The sequence below is a fragment of the Hoplias malabaricus genome, chromosome 9, assembly GCF_029633855.1.
Source record: "Hoplias malabaricus isolate fHopMal1 chromosome 9, fHopMal1.hap1, whole genome shotgun sequence".
NCBI lineage: Eukaryota > Metazoa > Chordata > Actinopteri > Characiformes > Erythrinidae > Hoplias > Hoplias malabaricus.
This window is the reverse complement of record NC_089808.1, coordinates 1,050,809-1,072,425: the sequence shown is the minus strand read 5'-3', so window position 1 is coordinate 1,072,425 and position 21,617 is coordinate 1,050,809. Positions and strand designations below refer to the sequence as shown.

The 21,617-nt window shown below is 43.4% G+C and overlaps 1 protein-coding gene and 1 non-coding gene across 2 annotated transcripts; one reads left to right on the top strand and one right to left on the bottom strand.

Annotated features, from left to right (window-relative positions):
- Positions 1-558: 558 nt before the first annotated feature.
- Positions 559-16,445, bottom strand: LOC136707253 (prostaglandin reductase 1-like). The gene is made up of 12 exons (XM_066681221.1): positions 16,342-16,445; positions 14,117-14,241; positions 13,991-14,036; positions 12,531-12,590; positions 9,002-9,169; positions 7,788-8,061; positions 7,564-7,669; positions 6,117-6,235; positions 5,432-5,602; positions 4,939-5,069; positions 1,036-1,141; positions 559-681 (listed from the first exon to the last, which is right to left on the bottom strand). The coding sequence occupies exons 2-9, from the start codon at positions 14,220-14,222 to the stop codon at positions 5,492-5,494; spliced, it is 990 nt and encodes a 329-aa protein (XP_066537318.1). The 5' UTR covers positions 14,223-14,241; positions 16,342-16,445; the 3' UTR covers positions 559-681; positions 1,036-1,141; positions 4,939-5,069; positions 5,432-5,491.
- Positions 16,446-20,043: 3,598 nt separating this feature from the next.
- Positions 20,044-20,207, top strand: LOC136707902 (U1 spliceosomal RNA). The gene has a single exon (XR_010804266.1). It is a non-coding gene; the product is annotated as a U1 spliceosomal RNA (small nuclear RNA).
- The last annotated feature ends 1,410 nt before the right edge of the window (positions 20,208-21,617 follow it).

Genomic DNA, 21,617 nt, shown 5'->3' with positions numbered 1-21,617 from the left:
TGATATGGAAAAGGTTTTTTTATCATTATTACTTGAGGGTTTTTTTTTTTTGCTTTTTGTCTAATGTAATTTTGAAAAATGTTATTCTGAACTGTCATCATGATGATGTACATGTATATATATTGGTGTATGCATGTACGTATATGCACATATGTTGTATATGCAGATTCACTTACACGCATATACAGAATGCAGCACAAGTGTGTGTGTTTATATATATATATTACCACATGTACCATTTAGCAATGTCAACTAGCAATGTCAAAAAGTAAATAATACAAAAAAGAAAAACGTGTGTTAGTTTGTTTTACACCTTTGACCTCTCTGGATCCACAGCGCCGTGGAATATTGGAGAATGAATCTCTAAAATTAATTCTTGAGTAATCCCATTCTGTATATGACTTGAGGAGAACTCAGGTCCTCGATGGTCAGTGTCCAGCGCAGTTCACTGATTTCCCTGCTTGTGCTCGCCTGAATCCTCTCAGCAGTAATGGTCAGTTTTAACAGTGTGTTAAGAGCAGGAAAAATGACCAGACACAATGAACCAGCTCAAATGTACCTCCTTCATCCATGTGAGCAGTCTCCTGCTTGAAGCCTCATCTTTGTCAGGTCACTCACGGACCTGGAAGCCCTCAATTCTCAATTCGCTGTGAGTTATAAATGCCATGAGAGGGTAAGGACCTACAGTGAACACACAAAACACTCTGAAACATAGGACCCTCAATCAGTGATTCTAGTAAAGTTACAGGAATTAGGATTCAATCCTGGCCACATCATTAAGCCACTGTAATACATTGCGTTATTGCGCCACCTCGTGGTTAAATACTGAAATGAATCAATCCGTTTTAAAGGTGTATATTTTCAGCCCAATCCGAAAAGTTTACGCTGAATGCTGTAGTACTGATTTAACAATAACTGTGAAAAGTTTTCCTTTAACAGAAATGATATTTAAAGTGGTGGCATTAATAAATAATCTATAAGCCATAATCACAGCTGGCCCTGAGAGCGTCTCTGACCCTGCAGAATAAGACTTACATGTCTGGGGTGTGGTGGCATTGTACAGAGAGATTGCACCACACACAGCAATGCTTCCCCTAGGCCTTGTCTGATTCAGAGCAGCGGTGAAAAAAGGCCCTCCAGCCTGAAGTTCATGAAGGCAAACCACACAAAAACAGCACTTTTAGAGCAATATTTTAGAAAACGAATTCAAAATGGGAGCTAGGATATTGAGAGCTTTGTGGGTGAGAAGATGGATTTTGAACTGAATACGATATTTAACAGGAAGCCAGTGCAGAACTGGGGTGATGTGGGTGAGGAGATGGGCAGCAGAGTTCTGGATCATATGGAGTTTATGGAGTCGTGAGGAGCTGTAAATTAGACTAGAAATTAGAACAGAAAAGCGTTTTGTAAAATGAGCTGGTGAGTCCAGAAAGAGCAAATGTTACTACCATCGGAATAGTGTACAGATTTGTTGCGATTTAGCCTTGAGCCACGGTGAAGAGAACGTCGCCGGTTAGTGGACCAGCTCTGCAGGCAGCAACAACACAATGTTTGGAGAGACAGTGAGAATATGTATATTTACGTAGTTCGTCAACTGTATAACTCACAAACAGTGAGTTGAACAGACGGTCAAAGTTCATGTGGGGAAATTATATAATAAAGGCTTACAAATATCCACTTTTCCTTCTGGAGAAAAGAATCGAATATACGTTTAGAGAACACAACTGGACTTTAAAGCCACAAACTACATTTACACTGTATGTAAATTTGTTGACAATAATGTACTTTCATTCATTCATTATCTGTAACCCTTATCCAGTTCAGGGTCGCGGTGGGTCCAGAGCCTACCTGGAATCATTGGGGCAATGCGGGAATACACCCTGGAGGGGGCGCCAGTCCTTCACAGGGCAACACAGACACACACACATTCACTCACACCTATGGACATTTTTGAGTCGCCAATCCACCTACCAACATCCATCCATCCATCCATTATCTGTAACCGCTTATCCAATTTTAGGGTCGCGGGGGGTCCAGAGCCTACCTGGAATCATCGGGCGCAAGGCGGGAATACACCCTGGAGGGGAGGCCAGTCCTTCACAGGGCAACACAGACACACACACATTCACACCTACGGACACTTTCGAGTCGCCAATCCACCTGCAACGTGTGTTTTTGGACTGTGGGAGGAAACCGGAGCACCCGGAGGAAACCCACGCGGACACGGGGAGAACACACCAACTCCTCACAGACAGTCACCCGGAGGAAACCCATGCAAACACAGGGAGAACACACCACACTCCTCACAGACAGTCACCCGGAGGAAACCCACGCAGACACAGGGAGAACACACCACACTCCTCACAGACAGTCACCCGAAGCGGGAATCGAACCCACAACCTCCAGGTCCCTGGAGCTGTGTGACTGCGAAACTTACCTGCTGCACCACCGTATATATATTTTACTGAGACGGTATTGTCCAAAAATCTGTAGATTCCAGCCAATTAAAATGTGCACCCACAGGGCAGAGTATATATAATCTGTATTGAAAAGCATGGAACACTCTCTGAAACACTTACCTGACCAGGCAGGTAAAAAGCAGCCAGGACTTGTGTATGGAGCAATATTCTTTTGAGGGATACCAACACGACTTGGTAACTTTATAATGAGCATGTGCGAGCATCACACAGTACCTGCCCTCACTACTGTTGTCATGGCTGAATGCAGTGCAATCTTCACAGAAATGTTCCAACCTTTTATTTAAAACCTTCCCAGAAGAGTAAAGTCATATGTTTTTAAAATGGAAATACACAATGCTTTCAGTTCATTCGAAATATACGTGACACTGTGTCTAAACAAGACCATCTAACCGTGGCGATACGTAAATTTATCTGACACACACTTTGATACAAATGTTGAGGGAGTGTCTTGGTGTAGGAAATGTACACACAGCACTACAGGTTTCAAAAACTGGATCACAGTGATTCCACAGATTTTCAGATGTTCTTAAACCAGGATTGGCTTGGATTTTAGGCTCCATTAAGTAAACTCTCCCATAAATCTGTAGCTTTTCTTCAGTAACAAACTGAGTGGAGAAAATCTGGCTTTCAGTTGCTGTGTAATGTGCTTTCATTGTAATTTTCAGGAAATGTTTTCACCCAGGGGCGGCACGGTGGCGCAGCAGGGAGTCACACAGCTCTAGGGACCTAGAGGTTGTGGGTTCGATTCTCACTCCGGGTGACTGTCTGTGAGGAGTGTGGTGTGTTCTCTCTGTGTGTGCGTGGGTTTCCTCCGGGTGACTGTCTGTGAGGAGTGTGGTGTGTTCTCCCTGTGTCTGCATGGGTTTCCTCCAGGTGACTGTCTGTGAGGAGTGTGGTGTGTTCTCTGTGTCTGCATGGGTTTCCTCCAGGTGACTGTCTGGGAGGAGTGTGGTGTGTTCTCTGTGTCTGCATGGGTTTCCTCCAGGTGACTGTCTGTGAGGAGTGGGGTGTGTTCTCCCTGTGCCTGCGTGGGTTTCCTCCGGGTGCTCCTGTTTCCTCCCACAGTCCAAAAACACACGTTGGTAGGTGGATTGACGACTCAAAAGTGCCCGTAGGTGTGAGTGAATGTGTGTGTGTGTCGGTGTTGCCCTGTGAAGGACTGGCGCCCCCTCCAGGGTGTATTACCGCCTTGCGCCCAATGGTTCCAGGTAGGCTCTGGACCCACCGTGACCCTGAATTGGATGGATTAAGCGGTTACAGATGGATGGTTGGATGGATGTTTTCACCCATTACCTTCACTACAGCTTTTTGGGAGCATTGATTTAATGAGGTAGAAGCAAACATTCTAATAAGATAAAATATTTATACTAGTGTCATCCTCCACATTTGCAGGGTCTTGGGTTTGATGCTTGTCTCGAGTCACTGTCTGTAAAGAGCATTGTGTTCGCTGGTATTGTGCCTGGGTCCAAAAACACATGGTAGAGTGATTAGCAGTGCAGAGTTGTACATGTGAGAATGTGTTATTTGCAGGGGGAGCATCTGTTGCCCTGTAACACACAATAGTTCTGGGTCTAAGTAGTACATTTCAAAGCTGTTTTTTCTTTATATTATAGTGTGAGTTTATTTTTTTTCTCTGACTGGCTTCATCTCACAAAAGTGAAAGCGCAGGAACAGTCACGAAGGAAGAGGCGGGGTTTGGAAACAGGGAGCAAGATGACTTTTGGAAATTTAATCTTATCCTGATCAGTGTCACGGTGGGTCCAGAACCTACCCAGAATCCTTGAGTGCAATGTAGGAACACACCATCACATGGCAACATAACTGAATAAGTTCTTGAAAACATTTTTAATGAATGTCAAGTTTTTTCTTTGGTATAAAAATTCTTAGTCATAGACTGTAGATTAGTGGGTAACACCACTGCCCGTAGACACAACAGTTTCAGTTCCCTGTTCCCACATCTTTACATCAATATTTGTCACTGGAAAAGACTTGTAGCTGAACTTTCCTGCTTCTCTAAACAGATTTATTGGTTAGTCACTCCTGATGATTGCATCTGTCAAATGTGTAAGACCTGAGGAGTGAGGAACTGCTTAAAAGCTACCACAGAGCTCATTCTGTTCACTAACGGTGTTTCAGCCGCTGGATGTTACACTTATTACTTTAAATATGTGAGTTATTCACGGACGGCTCTTTGAAATCAGTGCCTGATATTGTTTCTTCAGAGAGAAGTACAAAAACAAAGTGTTACAGTAAATGAACAGTAGATGGCGCTTATCCTCTGCAAAGATCTGACATTACAGCTGAGTTAATCATATTCAAAAGAAATGTATTTCCTCTCTGGATGCAGCTGTAGTTATTTTTCTTCAGTCAGGGAAAAAAAAAGAAAAAAGTAATTATGAATCACACTCCCTTCCCAAAGGAGACAGAGCTGTCTCTGTTCACCAGATGTTATACTCACTCCAAAGCAGAGGACAAATCTTCAAAAACAATCAGAGTCAGTGAAGTGTACAGAGGAGAGTGTGCCTCTTATTTGCCTCCTGATCATCATCATCACCACCACACCCTCTGGTTCTATACATGACTAAAAGCCTAGGGAAGATCAACACAAAAGAATGAATATGATAATGAACACGAATTTGATGTTTACACCATGCCCTGAAACAGAGGCATCCCCTTATGGAGCAGCCTTTGTGGTTTAATTCCTAACCCTGTGTGAAAGAGTTAGTACAGGAGTTATGCGCTAATTCTATGAGGTGCCTGGCATCTAAAAAAATAAAGACACTGTTGGTAAAATAAGAAAGTGCTTTGGTAGATTAAGGCCTCTGTTAAAGTTGCTGTTCAAGGTGTGTTCCAAAGTACAGAACTGACATCACATTTTGTCTAAAATAGGAAAGGAAAAAATAATAATAAAAAAAATCACAATCCTCTTCATACAAATCCGATTTTATTACCTGTTTAGAAATGGAGTGTATTTCAAAGTATTTTATAAGCTTGGGAGTAAAGGGAAGATTTCAGACTTTAACGATGGCCTTCCCAATATTCTCTCCCTGTAACATCCCCATGAAGGCTGCAGGCATGTTCTCAAATCCCACCGTAACATGTTCCCTACACTTCAGCTTTCCCTGCACCAAGAAAAAAAAAAACAGTAAGAAATCAGTCAAACCACTGCATTCATTAGAAAGCTTTTCTACACAGTGTACAACAGAAGAATCACTCAAGATATAAGCTATAGTTTGCTAGCAATAACCACGCCTGGAGATGAGCTGGGGCTGAACTCTGAGACTCGTCCTGGGGATCTGGGCGGTTTGGAGGTGTTCTGAGAGGATTAAGAGGTTGAAGGGAAGAAGGGAGGAGATGAGGTGGTGATGGGTGCGATTCTGTTTGATGTGAGAGTGGAGGGGGATAAGTAAGGCCAGGAAAACCTCAGCATTAAGGGAGTGGTTTCCCAAAAAGGGATTAAGCCTAGTCCTGGAATACACCACATTTTAAATTGTGATTTGCTACGGAAAGATGCGCCCAATGATTCCAGGAAGGCTCTATCTTTACACTGATAAGCTATAACTATGTTAAAAGTTTTAAAACATTTTCATATAATTAGTTATTTGGTTGTTAACTGTTTGATAAGTTCTCACTTGCCTCCTGCACCCAGGTAATCATCCTCTTCAGAGACTCTTCATTCTTGTGCTCCCATCGGCCTGCTAGGAAGCCCTCCATCCGGAGCTCCTTAAAGATCATGGTCAGGTGTGGGTAAGGACCTAGAGCAGACCACATACTTTTCACTGTTACCATAACAATAAAATATCTTCAGTGCTCCAATCAATTTACACAACAAAGTGTTGATAGGGTACTGCAGACCTCTTAAGTTAAACCCGACTCTGTATCTGACAATTACAGAAGACAATACTGCTAAGCATTTAGAGAGTGTCAGATCGGACACATGAAAGAGGGCACTTTACGTGATGATCCTGAGCCACAAGGGTCTCAAGGGAATTGATCTTACAAAAAACTGATAAAATCAATAGTTTTATATTGTGAGTAGTAAATGTTTGCTGAAAACGTACTGTCTGACACAGACTACCTTTGTGATTCCTACAGCTTGTATGTGTTGGCTTTTACCATTTAGTTTCTTTGGAATCATTTTTATGCCTGAAAAGCAATTTGGTTTAAAACAAAAGCAAGACAATACAAATGTGATTCTAATAAATATCCCAAATATATCACAATTAACAAACACAGATCAATGTAGAACACCAAGCAAATACTTTTTACAGTGTATTAATGCATTATGTCTGTTCATTCAGATTCTTATTTTATTATTATTATTTTATTTAAATAATTGATTTTAATAGGGGCTGCACGGTGGCGCAGCCACACAGCTCCAGGGGCCTGGAGGTTGTGGGTTCGATTCCCGCTCCGGGTGACTGTCTGTGAGGAGTGTGGTGTGTTCTCTCTGTGTCTGCATGGTTTTCCTCCGGGTGACTGTCTGTGAGGAGTGTGGTGTGTTCTCCCCGTGTCTGCGTGGGTTTCCTCCGGGTGACTGTCTGTGAGGAGTGTGGTGTGTTCTCCCTGTGTCTGCGTGGGTTTCCTCCAGGTGACTGTCTGTGAGGAGGTGGTGTGTTCTCCCTGTGTCTGCGTCGGTTTCCTCCGGGTGCTCCGGTTTCCTCCCACAGTCCAAAAACACACGTTGGTAGGTGAATTGGCGACTCAAAAGTGTCCGTAGGTGTGAGTGAACGTGTGTGTGTGTGTGTGTCTGTGTTTCCCTGTGAAGGACTGGCGCCCCCTCCAGGTTTTGTTCCCGCCTTGCGCCCAATGATTCCAGGTAGGCTCTGGACCCACCGTGACCCTGAACTGGATAAGGGTTACAGACAATGAATGAATAATACCTGCTCTGTGGGGGTACTTTGGGGCCCCTGAATCACAGGGTAAAAGAGAGATAACAATATGCACAGTGAGAGATCCACTAAAGTAAGATTATATGCTAAGTGTAGTTGATAAAATGGAAAATTAGTTTAGAAACAATGAAGTCCCTTCATTTACCAGTGGAAAGCAATTCACTAGCAGTGTTTGCAGTAAAAACGCAGACCTGTCTGAGGTTCTTCATCATTGTATAGTGAAATTCCTCCACATACAGCAATCCTCCCAAAATGTTTCATCTGTGGGAGGGCAACACTGGAGAAATGACCGCCAACCTGTGGAAAATAATTTCAGAAAACCTTTCAATAATATATCAATCTCTGATAGAAATCACTTTCTTATTAAAAAAACAGCTTTCTTCCATTATGATCAAAAGTGTACTCAATCTCTTACATTCTCAAAATAGCAGTCGTATCCCTCTGGTGAGGCCTGCTTCAGTGCTTCCTCCAGAGAGAGCACAGTCTTGTAGTTGAAGACATGGTCAAAGCCCAGTTCTTTCAAATAAGAAATTTTAGCGTCGCTCCCAGCCGAACCCACCACTTTACAGCCTTTCAGTTTAGCGATCTGACCCACAACACTCCCCACAGCTCCAGCCGCTGCATTCACCAGCACGGTCTCTCCTGACTTGAGTTCCAACACCTCTTCTAAACCATAAAGAGCCGTCAACCTGTACAGAAATGCAAGAAACTAATATAGTTGTGCTTTACTAGCACTAACGCAAAAAAAAAAAAATCTGGAAATAATCATGTGTTCTTGCAGAATTAAAAAGTTCTACTGAAGATTTCAACTTTATTTCCTGATCTCAAAGTATAAGCTAACGTTTTTCAATTATTTTAATACTTTACAAGCTTCCTTTCACATATTTTCTCATTACAGGAGGTCCTCGGGTTACGTCAGTCCCGAGTTACGATGTTTCGTGGTTACGACACATCTCCCATTTACTGTATGAAGCCTTGGTTTTCGACTTAAGTGGTTTTGCGTCGTAAACGTCGTAACGTGAACTTCGTGTGTGGTGTGCGCAGCGAAAGAACACACGGTTACGCGGCTCGGGACCCAGGAGGATAGGTGTATATAGTATGTACGTATGTTCAGACTTACACCGAAAATCGGTTTACGACTCGACGTAGGAACGGATCAATGTTGTAAGTCAAAGACCCCCTGTATTTTGAGACACTTCAAAGATTATGCATGGTATGTTATCACTCAATTCTTTACTGTTTGGAATTTTAAAGAGTGGATTGCTTGACAACAACAACAACAACAACAAAATGTTAATATGTAAAATGTTTTTAAAGGTAATAAACTTAAACACACTACAAGGAGGAAATGTTACAGGCTGGTTAAAAAAAAGTGAGGAATGTATTACTCAAATTTGTTGTTCAGGTTATTCACTCTGTAACTATGTTTATGAAAAAAAAAATATATCTAATTCTGTGTAAGTTCGCTATGTAGGAAGTAAATTCAGTGCATCTTGTCACTAAATAATCCACTGTTTAGAACGCAGGTTTCAAGTGAACGCCTACCATGTGGTAATAATTTAGTCTGAGTATTTAGCATCACAGATCAAAATTATCCCATTACAGAGAGGAAAACAATGTCGTTTGTACCCTGGCATTCCGAGGCCTCCAAGAGCAAGAGAGAGGGGAACATCCTGAGGCCAGTCATTCAGGACCCGAGTGAGACCAGTCCCATCTGAAACTGTGTGCGTCCTCCACCCACAACGTCCAACGACATGGCAGCCCACTGGGAATGCTGAATTTTTGCTCTGAATCACTCTGGTGATCAAAACATGAAAATGTTTACCTACAGACATTATCAATAGTGTAAACAAACTGTACCTACATTTAAGTGTATAGCTTTAGTCAAAATGTAAAACATAAATGCACACTATCAGTCATACAGAGAGTCAAGTTTTGATTACTAAGGTAGAAATGACACACAGCTGAACAGTATTCCTTTTAGAACATTTTGTTACATATGAGCGAGTCACAAATATGGTACAGAATTTGTTAAAATTCACAAACAGAGCACACATACGCCTCTAATATCATGTCTGTGAAATGTCTTTGCCTCAAATTATTGAGGCTACGTAGAAAATTGCAGCTCACTTACACTCCCAAGTGCTAGAGCATGTGTATCCAGCATATCTGGGTTTCTTCCTACCTAATGAATATAATAATATGCTGCTGTTTATCATTTTTTTTTATCTGTTGTAACAAATGAGTTCTTGGTTTCTTGTAAGTATTTATATGTAACAACACCATTTTATGAAGTATTTAATTTTCCATAATTTCTTTGTTCTGTGAAGATGCTCTGGGTTCACCATGAGTCAATTTTCAGGTGCTTTGCCATTAAATATACCACATCACTTTGGAAACAAATCTGCGACTCTGCAGTTGCTCTGGCTATTGTGTACATGCTTAAATACCATTTTTTTTCCAACTGAGTATGAGTACAAGTATGTGTATTTTTGTACTTGCCGATACCAATATTCACTTAGAATTAAGCAATTAGGAGCATTGTGTAATTGTTGGTTACATAGTGTAGTTATTAATTAAAACATTAATTCATTGTCTGCAAGCACTTATCCAGTTCAGGGTCGCGGTGGGTCCAGAGCCTACCTGGAATCATTGGGCGCAAGGCGGGGAATACACCCTGGAGGGGGCGCCAGTCCTTCACAGGGCAATACAGACACACACACACACACACACACACATTCACTCACACCTACGGACACTTTTGAGTCGCCAATCCACCTACCAACATGTGTTTTTGGACTGTGAGAGGAAACCGGAGCACCCGGAGGGAACCCACGCAGACACAGGGAGAACACACCACACTTCTCACAGACAGTCACCCGGAGGAAACCCACGCAGACACAGGGAGAACACACCACACTCCTCACAGACAGTCACCCGGAGGAAACCCACGCAGACACAGGGAGAACACACCACATTCTTCACAGACAGTCACCCGGAGGGAACCCACGCAGACACAGGGAGAACACACCACACTCCTCACAGACAGTCACCCGGAGGAAACCCACGCAGACACAGGGAGAACACACCACATTCTTCACAGACAGTCACCCGGAGGGAACCCACGCAGACACAGGGAGAACACACCACATTCTTCACAGAGAGTCACCCGGAGGGAACCCACGCAGACACAGGGAGAACACACCACACTCCTCACAGACAGTCACCCGGAGGAAACCCACGCAGACACAGGGAGAACACACCACATTCTTCACAGACAGTCACCCGGAGGGAACCCACGCAGACACAGGGAGAACACACCACACTCCTCACAGACAGTCACCCGGAGGAAACCCACGCAGACACAGGGAGAACACACCACATTCTTCACAGACAGTCACCCGGAGGGAACCCACGCAGACACAGGGAGAACACACCACATTCTTCACAGAGAGTCACCCGGAGGGAACCCACGCAGACACAGGGAGAACACACCACACTCCTCACAGACAGTCACCCGGAGGAAACCCACGCAGACACAGGGAGAACACACCACATTCTTCACAGAGAGTCACCCGGAGGGAACCCACGCAGACACAGGGAGAACACACCACACTCCTCACAGACAGTCACCCGGAGAAAACCCATGCAGACACAGGGAGAACACACCACACTCCTAACAGTTTCCGTTATACTATAACAGTTGGGAAGTTGCACACTTGGGAGTGTTTATTTAAGAGCAGCAGCTTGATCTATGACACTGGATCCAATTCAAAATTCCCGAGCAGAGAAAATAATTTCGTTTGAGGGAAAACCACATCAGACGATGAACAATGCTCTGCCAAACGGGAAAACATTTCCTGGGAGGAAAATAAACTTTGGCTGAAGAAAAATACACCTAGTGTGAGGACCGTCAAAACAGCACAGCATACTCACTGCTCTCGGGTTCCCCCTGAAGTCCGTTTCGCTTGTGTTGCCATCACTGACTGTGAAATAATTCCACATCAACAACATTTTGAGTTGTCTGCTAATTAGCGGAGCAACGTGCACTAGACACAAGGTATCAGATGTTGGTATCGGAGTCTTGTTTGCGATTATGAGTATATAAACACGGTATCGGTAGTCATGCCTCTCTAATTGTTTCATTAGGAAATTGCTAACACAAGCTATTTCTATGAGACATTCTATATCCCTATTCAGATGGAATTAGTTTAACCTGTGGGCGCGGTGTAAAGTAAGTGTCTCAGTCCTGTCAGAATAGACTATTTCAGTCATTTTTCTGGAGTGTGCTTTTTCAGGAAAGATTCCTGAGACTTTTACCTACTGTAAAACGTTTTAAAATAAATTAATCACAGGTTATATAAATCAGTCTGTGGGGGAATATTGCATCATTTGACGGGTTTACTCGAGAATGGTGGAGCTGGTGGAGGTGCTTAGTGATGATAAAATCAGTTCAAGTACTAGGAGAAGTTCAGCTGCTAAACAACGCACCATGCTCAAATTCCCAAAATCACCTAACTGTACACAGTAGCAGTTTCCATGTTTTCTGATTCAGAGATACATAACCAGTAATTTCACAGTTCTTCCTGCCATTTAGAACCTATGACTAAATGAAGAAATCACGTTTATTTAAGTGACACCTACTAAGAAATCCAAAGATAATCTGCTGAATACTGCCAGCCCAGAGGGTTTCAAGCCGACTTACCGAAAGCTCATCATTCAGGCATTTACTTTGTGAAGGATTGTGATCCCTGTAATAGCTGTAGAATTTCCTCTTTTTAAACCCACTCTCCATGTAAAAATATTCCACTATCAAAAATACACATTCTGCAAAGGTATCTTGAGCGCAAAGCTATGTTAAACAAAGCAGCTGCTTTTCTACATTTCTCAGAATAGCCTTTTTATATCACTCGGAAATGTGTTCATGTAAACAACAGGCCTTTGATCACACAGCAAATCCCAAACAGCTTTCTTCCAGAGAACACATTAAATGGGCCATGAAAGCAAATAAAGTGCACATGGTGAATTCATCCTCAACATAACCAGTCCTGAACCGCCAATGCACTGTAAAGCTGTGTTATTTCTCAATTTTGATGATGTTATTTATGAGGTGAAACCTGTGTCAGATAAAAGAAGCAACAGTTTGTTTGTCTCTTACTTTGCCACTTGAGTTCCGATCATCACATCTCCTGGCTGCATTCTCACGCGGCTGAAAGGCCTGGAGAAAATGACACGAAAAGGAATGTTTTTTAGAAACCAGATGCAGCACAATGGTAGGACAGAACAGAACACAGCTCTACCAGTACACATCAGATAACACAGAGGAATGGGAGATACAGCCTACACTGTGAAATGGTTTCCTGCATGGAAATCTTGGGATATGTTATTACACGTTGAACAAATTACAACAGAACCCTGGGGACAGTGGTATGCTATGGTCAAGCTCCACAGCACCATTCTTACCCATTCTAAACAGCCCTGTTCTGAAGTGAGAAATGAGTGGGACATGAGGGGTAGAAACTCTGATTTTTATTTACACTGTACTGAAACAGTGCACTCATTTCGCTGCTCATTTTGTATGTTTTACACCATTTAACCTTCTTTGCACTCTCATATATATACACACTACATGCATCCAGCGCTGGAGAGACACAGACAAGGGGTCAGGACAGCCCTAAAATATCTGCACTCTATTTACGATGCGGCACATATAAGAACCACTCCTTTTATCCCATGTTTATTGATTATGCAGTTCACAAAAATTTAACGAGTGCTCTTATTTTACAGTTTTTGGTTTGGTAGGCAACACAGGAACCCAAATTATGATGCTAATGTACTTCACATATAATGTTTTATCATTTATACCTTTCATAAGAAACCTTTTAAGGAAATAAAGGGTGGTTCTTCTATGTTATCAATAACGGCAAACTTTCACTACACATATACATGTACAATACATCAGGGGATTTAAGGGCACAGGGCAAAGCAAAATGGTTTCCAGCATTTCTAGTTGCTAAAGACATTACGTTCTTGTTGTTTCTTGCAGTAGTGTATAGTTGTGGTTTGTTTATATTCTTGCTTTATTAGTTAGGTGTGGTTTGGGAGTGTCCATCATCTAAATTTGGTGTTCATATTTATATCACATGCTCTTTTGTTCTGAAGTGAGGTAAGTGCCTACTCATTTAATAAACAGCATTCTGATTGTTTGTATTATACCGCCATCACATTCTTGGAAGGTCAGTGACCAAAGGAGAACATTAATGTCGATTTTTAGTTTTCTACATCATTGCGGGGAAATTTTTCATAATGAATCAACCAATAGAAATGCTCCAAAATGACTTTGTACTTTCACTCCCATTGAAATGTAAGAAGTATTATAAAAAGTTACTATTTTTGAGAGGCAAGTTTTTCTGGACATAATTTTTAACTCATTTGGATTATTTAATTAACAATAATACTGTAGTAGATTCTAAAAAACAAAAGAAAACACCCCAACTTACTCTTTATATTTTCCATGAGGTGATGCTTAAAATGAACAGATGGATAAATCAGTGGTCAATGATAGATAATAACTGTGTCTCTCTCATATATTTCTCATTACAAAAGCTTAACGTTTACCTCATATAGGGGTCCACACTCAGAAACACTGCTTCCACAAGCACCTCTGTAACAGCAATCAGAGTTATCAAAAACAGCAGATATATTCAGTGTAAAAGACGAAGATAGGAGTTTTCATCCACCAACCTCCATCACTGGGTTCATGGAGCTGCACAAGTTTCAGCTCAAAGTCACTGTGCTTAGGAAAACCCTCAAAGTGCTGCTTCAGGATCCATGTCTTGGCTTGAACCATTGTTCTTTGCTTGGAACAACTGGGAATGCAAAACAAGAAAATATACTTAAATGACTGCTAACTAATAGACCAGTCAATGAAAGATGCCCTGTAATATTTGTGAAATGCATGAGAAATACACTGATCAGCCATTCATCCATTCGTTGTCTGTAACTGTAACTGTAACAGTTCAGGGTCACGGTGGGTCCGGAGCCTACCTGGCATCACTGGGCGCAAGGCGTGATCACGCACTGGAGGGGGCGCCAGTTACAGGGTGACACATTCACTCACACCTACGGACACTTGAGTCACCAATCCACCTACCAACTTGTTTTTTTAGACTGTGGGAAAAAATAGTCACCCGGAGGACACCCACACAGACACAGGGAGAACACTCCAAACTCCTCACAGACAGTCACCCGGAGAAAACCCACACAGACACAGGGAGAACACACCAAACTCCTCACAGACAGTCACCCGGAGGAAACCCACACAGACACAGAGAGAACACACCACACTCCTCACAGACAGTCACCCAGAGTGGGACTCAAACCCACAACTTCCATGACCCTATAGCTCTGTAACTGCTACACCACCGTGCCACCCCACTGATCAGCCAAAATATTAAAATTACCAATCCACCTGGCAACCTCCCGCTCCATCCTTCCCTCACTCGTGAATAAACCACGTGATACTTGAATTCCTCCACTTGAGGGAGGTGTTTACTTCCAACCTGGAGAGTGCACATCACCCTTTTCCAATTGAGCACCATGGTCTCAGATTTTGAGGTGCTGATTCTCATCACAGCCGCTTCACACTCAGTTGCAAACAGGTCCAGCCAATGCTGGAGGTCTCAGCCTGATGAAGTCAACAGGACCACATCATCTGCAAAAAGCAGACATGGAATCCTGAGGCCACCAAACCGGAGCACCCCCTAGAGAATAACCCAAGGGACACAGTCGAATGCCTTCTCCAGATCCACAAAGCACAAGTGGACTGGTGGAGCAAGCTCCCAAGCACCCTCCAAATCCTAGTAAGTGTAAACAGCTGGTCCAGTGTTCCACGACCAGGACAGAATCTGCATTGTTCCTCCTGGATCAGAGATTCAACCATCAGCCGGACTCTCTTCTCTAGTACCCCTGACCGTACAGTGGAGGCTGAGGAGTGTGATCCCCCTATAGTTGAAGACACCCTCTGGTCTCCCTTCTTAAAAAGGGAACCACCACCTCAGTCTGCCAGTCCAGAGGCACTGCCCCAACGTCCACGTGATGTTGCAGAGACGTGTCAGCCAGGACAGCCCCACAACATCCAAAGCCTTGAGGAACATGTGTTGTAGCCCTATATTAACTGACTGTAGTCCATCTGTTGCTCTGTTAGCTCCCTCTTCAACCTATGTTTCAGTGGTCAGGACCACCTCAGAGCAGGTATGACTCGGTTGGTGGATCACTCTCAGCATCTATGATTGGATCAGACAGCGCTGCTAGAGTTTTAAAACACCTCCAATAATCCACCAATTAACAATGTCCTGTGAGCATCTTCCAGTCACCGCTGATAGACTACAGGATGATTAACACAAACTGTCCAGCAACAGATGAGCTAGTCTCTGACTTTACATGTACAAGATGGGCCAATGAGGGAGTGCGGTAGATAGGCCAGCGAGTTAATACAGTGCCTAAAAAATAATCCAGCAGCACTGCTGTGTCTGATCCACTCGTACCAGCACAACACACGCTAACACACCACCACATCAGTGTCACTCTGTTAGGGTCCTGTGGGTGAACAGAGACTGGACTTTGACTTAAGAAAGTGGAAATAAGATTATATTTTATATTTTCAGCCGGGCATGCACATCCATACAGTCTTCATATATACGTAGGACATAAATATACGAAATCCTGTGTATAACAATGATTCAGAAATGCATTGAAGCTGTTAAATTGCATAGCCATGTTATGAGGCTCAGTCGTGTTGAATTAGCATAACGGTCAAAGTCCAGTCCTCAGGGCCAACTTCCACAGTCAACTATTTCAAACTGGCTTCACGCGCGTTCCATTCAGACTTCGAATTTTAAAAAAATCCCGTTTATCTGAACCCAACACTCCTGAACTTTATATAATTTTAATTTTTAATCTCTCAGTACCTGCTCCGCACGTCCAAACACCTCCTCTCTTCGCTGCAGAAAGAGTGACTGAAATTATTCGGTGGTGTTGAACACTGTGGAGAGCTGGAAGATCTGAACTCTGATTGGCTATCCTCTGCATTCAGTGGAGAAAAATACACAGCTTTGATTCGCTGACGACCTGTCAATCTATAACAATACACCAATCACAGAAAAGAGCGCTACAATAACGGGCACATCTCAAATGGTTCCTCGGTCACTACATAGTGTACTACATGGGCTAGAAAAAGGGAGACGTACTGGGACCGGCGGCCTCAGGGGCTCGCATCAATAAGACCAACTCCCCCGTCCTGCAAGCATGTACATGGGCATGTATATGAATTACATATGAATAGGAAATTTTCAACTACACAGTGCCTAGTCTGCTCCACTCTGCTTGGCTCTATTCACTTGTTATCTGGTATGTTTTCCGCTATATTGTCTCTCACCACACACCACAAAATGTAGCATACGATGTCGAACATGCCCCTTTCCACTGGCTTGTGGCAAATGATGTGGGCTTCGTGAAATAGTAAGCACGCTTCACTTAATACCATTTGTAGGCTCTGCATTTACATAAGGACATGCTTTAAATAAGTTCCCGAATCTCTCTTCATACATAACACTGATAATAGCTTTTAAAGTTAATTTGAAGTCTTTGCGAAGTTTCAGAACTCATCACAGTCACAGTTATATTAAAGATCACAGTACTACGGTGATGTATATGATTCCAGCATAATTCACAAGCACAGCTCAGAAGTGACAAACAGCTGCAGAAAGGGAAGAGGTGCTGAACCAGTGGGTGAAAGACTTCCTCACTGAATGTGCAGAGAGCTTCCCACAAGTCTCCATTGTCCTTGAGGCTAACGCAGACTGGGATTGAGAATCACACTTTTCGGGAGGTGTGGAAGCTCTATAGTCAGTATCTAACCCAGAAAGACAGGCCGGAGAAACTCAGTGAAGAGCAGAGGGAGACGATACACACGGCCTATCGTTCAGTAAGGAGGTGGTTACACACACCCGTCACCCACATCACCAGTGTGCAGATGAAGCGGTTCAGACATGGTCCAAGTAAGTGTTACAAAACCATAGAGAGAGTACAATACCATATTAAATGTGTATAACAGTATAGCAAGTATTGTTTTTGTCATTAACACTGATATGTCTTAAAATACATTGTGTATTTTTTGTGTGTACTCATGGCCAGGTGATGACACTGAGCTATTAGCTGTGAACCAGCGTGTGGACGGTAGGTGAGATACAGATTTATAACCAAAGTTGTTTGTGTGTTGCAGGTGGAGCTGGAGGGTTGGGTTCGTCTGTGGGAAAAACCCAAATGGCATCCCATCAGCTGACATTAACCCCATTCGAACTTACAGGGACAACACGAAGCGAGGGGCTGTAAAATCTTACCACGTGGTTCTACCACCCCCAGAACCTCCCGGTTATGTCAAGAGTGGTCTGCCAACTCCACAGTTCTTTTTACGGAGCCGCATCAGAAGTGGAGAAGGTGGCACGGTTGGTGGCTGGCATTTGATCCTGCTATTTTGCCTCAACTTAGCGAGGCTCATCAAGTTCCCAGACATCCTCATAATATTACTGAATATAAGGTGTGCATTTTACATTATTTAAATTAGCACTGATTATGATTGTACTTACAGGAGTGGATAAGAACGTTGTGCGCCTTCTGAGAGACTGGACTGAAGGGGTTAATGCGTGGCGGCAGATACATGAGAATCTGGTGTAAACAAGTCACTTTAATAATGGGCTTCAGTTTTGAAGTGTGGTGTGAACAGAAAATAACAGGTTTCAATGACAATAAACTGTCAAGAAATGTCAGAAATATTATTTTATTATTTTGGCTTAGGGCCAGATGTTGAATGGAAAGGAATCTGTCCAAAAAGGCATTTGTTTTTTATCTTGTTAACGAGCATCTGTTTATGTATTAATTTTAATTTCAGCAGCATAGTTTCATGTTTATGGAAGCATTTGTGCTGCCAACCTGCCCTTTGTGTCCTCTTTTCTTGAAAACTCTAATATGGTCACCATAATGTAAAAATACCCACGCACTGGGGTGGTTTTCCAGACAGGAATGAAGCCTATTCCGTAACTATAACGCAGGACTAAATGCTCTGTAGGGCTAGGTCTAAACCTGTCTACCTTCTCACTGTGAAGTTGAATATTTAATGATTGTGTAAATACAGTTAAAATATTTTTTTATTTATCTGGCATTTTCCACTATAACTATAAAAAAAACTGAATGTTTATTTGCTGCAACGTCTAAAAGTTCTTCTAAAAGAAACATATAAATCATATTGCCATGAAAAAAAATATTAAGAGAATTAAAAAACTTTGAATGTGTCTGTGTCTCCAATGAAAGGGTGGTTTGGGCTCTATCTTTATAATTCATTCATTCATTCATTATCTGTAACCCTTATCCAGTTCAGGGTCACGGTGGGTCCAGAGCCTACCTGGAATCATTGGGCGCAAGGCGGGAATACACCCTGGAGAGAGCGCCAGTCCTTCGCAGGGCAACACACACACTTTTTGAGTCACCAATCCACCTACCAACATGTGTTTTTGGACTGTGGGAGGAAACACACCACACTCCTCACAGACAGTCACCCGGAGGAAACCCTCGCCGACACAGGGAGAACACACCACACTCCTCACAGACAGTCACCCGGAGGAAACCCACGCCGACACAGGGAGAACACACCACACTCCTCACAGACAGTCACCCGGAGGAAACCCACACAGACACAGGGAGAACACACCACACTCCTCACAGATAGTTACCTGGAGCGGGAACTGAACCCACAACCTCCAGGACCCTGGAGCTGTGTGACTGTGACACTACCTGCTGCGCCACCGTGCCGCCCCGCTTTATAATTTAATTATAATTTGACTATAATTTCTTCTCCTTCTTAGGGTCAGTGTTGAGATCAGGACCGTTTACACATGTGGTACATTTGGGCATCTCACAAGAAAACAAAGACTCCCACTGAAGAAAATCATTTACTCTCTCTCTCTCTCTCTCACACACACACAAACTCGACCCATGACGGGGCTGTCTATAAAAGATTGTGAGCAGTACAGAATCCGTACTTGTGGCAAAATCTGTTCCGATAAGGAGAGGATTATTCCCTGAACAAGAGGAAAAAACACCTCTTGAAGTCTCAGAGCTTCTGCTAAATGTCTGTGTAAATGTAACGGGAGTGCGCCATCTAGTGTCCGCTGTGTGGTAATGACTAGATGTGTTTTCTCTCTGTAGATTTGGTCCACGAGGAAGAATGGACATATAAATGAAAAAAACAGACTCTGCGTGTGTGTTCTGTGGTGTTTTGAGGAGTGTAAGGCGCGGTGTTGCTTTGCTTCACATCCGTTTTTCACCCCGAGATGGTCCTGTGTTAAAACGGCGAATGTAAACGGGAGGACGCTGATTACACATTCAGAAGCAGTGCATCATGGGAAGTCGTGTTTGGTCGTTTCCGACAGAAATAAACTACATGTATCTTTTTGATTCGCGGTGTGTGAACAGTATCTACACAGTAATGAAAGCTGGGTTGTGTGTGTGGTGTTTGTTCAGGGTTCAGTGTTGAAGTGTGTGAGGAATTCATCGTTCACCGTCGGAGTGAAAGTGTGAGCTCGCGGTGGCGTGTCTCTCCGAGGCGTGTGGAACTCATACTTACCTGGCAGGGGAGATACCATGATCAAGAAGGTGGTTCACCCAGGGTGAGGCTCAGCCATTGCACTCCGGTTGTGCTGACCCCTGCGAATTCCCCAAATGTGGGAATCTCGACTGCATAATTTCTGGTAGTGGGGGACTGCGTTCGCGCTCTCCCCTGATTTCACTGGTCAAAGAAAGATTATAATTTATTCATAGCTTAAAGAGGAGGGTTCTTCTTTGAGAAAATGTATTCAGAGTTTAGAACTGTCCCTTTTGCTGTGAATGCTTTAACTGATATTTACTGCGTATTTTAGTGATTAGAGCAGTTAAATATTGACACGCCTTTAACTCCAGGGGCGGTTTGGTTAATCTCTCTGATGGTGGTGGGCTACAGTGTAACTTTGCAGTGAGTGTAGACTCTCAATTAGCAGACTTCCTTATCTGCCCTGTACTTATATACAGTGTGTTAGATTCACTTTTTATGTCCTTATGGATACTGTAAATGCTTTATTGTGTGAGGTCTTTTACACCAGGTGATTTAAAGAAGCTCACGCCATTCTCGTCCAGTCCGGTGGGACCTTTAAGCTCCTCGATGGCCGGGTGGATGAGCCGGAATGGTTCTTGAGCCCCGAGTGTGACCCTCTGCACATGGTGTTCCAGCTGCTCCCTGGAAATGTAGCAGTGGACAATATCTTCATCTGATACAGACTTCAGCGCGGCCAGGTCTTTGACCTCCAAGTCTGTGTGATTGTAAGCCATCGCTGCCCCAGCTGTCGCAGACTTAAACATAGCTTACTTGGAGTGAGAGTCTGTGCGGATGGCTGCATCAAACCTGTGGATCCAGTGAAAGATGTCCAGGCGCACAACCATCCCATTATCCACTCAAGGCTGGAACAAAATCTCCACTGCTGTTAGGCCCTGTGCACAGCAACAACCACGGTCCACATACAGGATTTTGGGGACGGGCTGATTGGCCCGCCGGAACCTGTCCATGACCCCAAGGCTTCAGCTTTTCCACAGTTTCCTCACACGTCAACACAAAGGAAACTATCTGGGAGTGCTCATTTCCAATGGTGGTGAACCTCTCAGCTGAACCAGGACCCTCCCCAGACCGCTTCTTCACCACCTAAACACGTTAAAAAGTGGTGTTTTGCATCGTGTTGTGCATTAATTTGATTTACATATTTTCTTGGTGGAATCCATTTTGAGAACGGTGCCAAGAGAGGAGAGGATCTGGCTCCTAGAATCCTGCACGTTGCTGACCTCTGCTCTTAAGAAAACATCGCAGGAGCCGTGCAGAGGGACGCTCTCTTGCAGGAGGCGGAGCTTGGAAATTGTGCCCTAATGCAGAGACGATCCCTCGGGTTCCACTAAAGTCATGAAGAGTGTGGTGTACAGGTCTTACGCTGAAGGTACTCCTCAACATGATTCTCATGTATCTGCCGCCACACCTTGACCATAATGTTCCCTTCGGTCCGGTCTCAGCAGACGCACAACGTTCTTATCCACACCACTCCTGTAAGAACTATCATAATCAGTATGATTTGAGTGACTAATTTAAATGTAAAATGCACACCTCATATTCAGT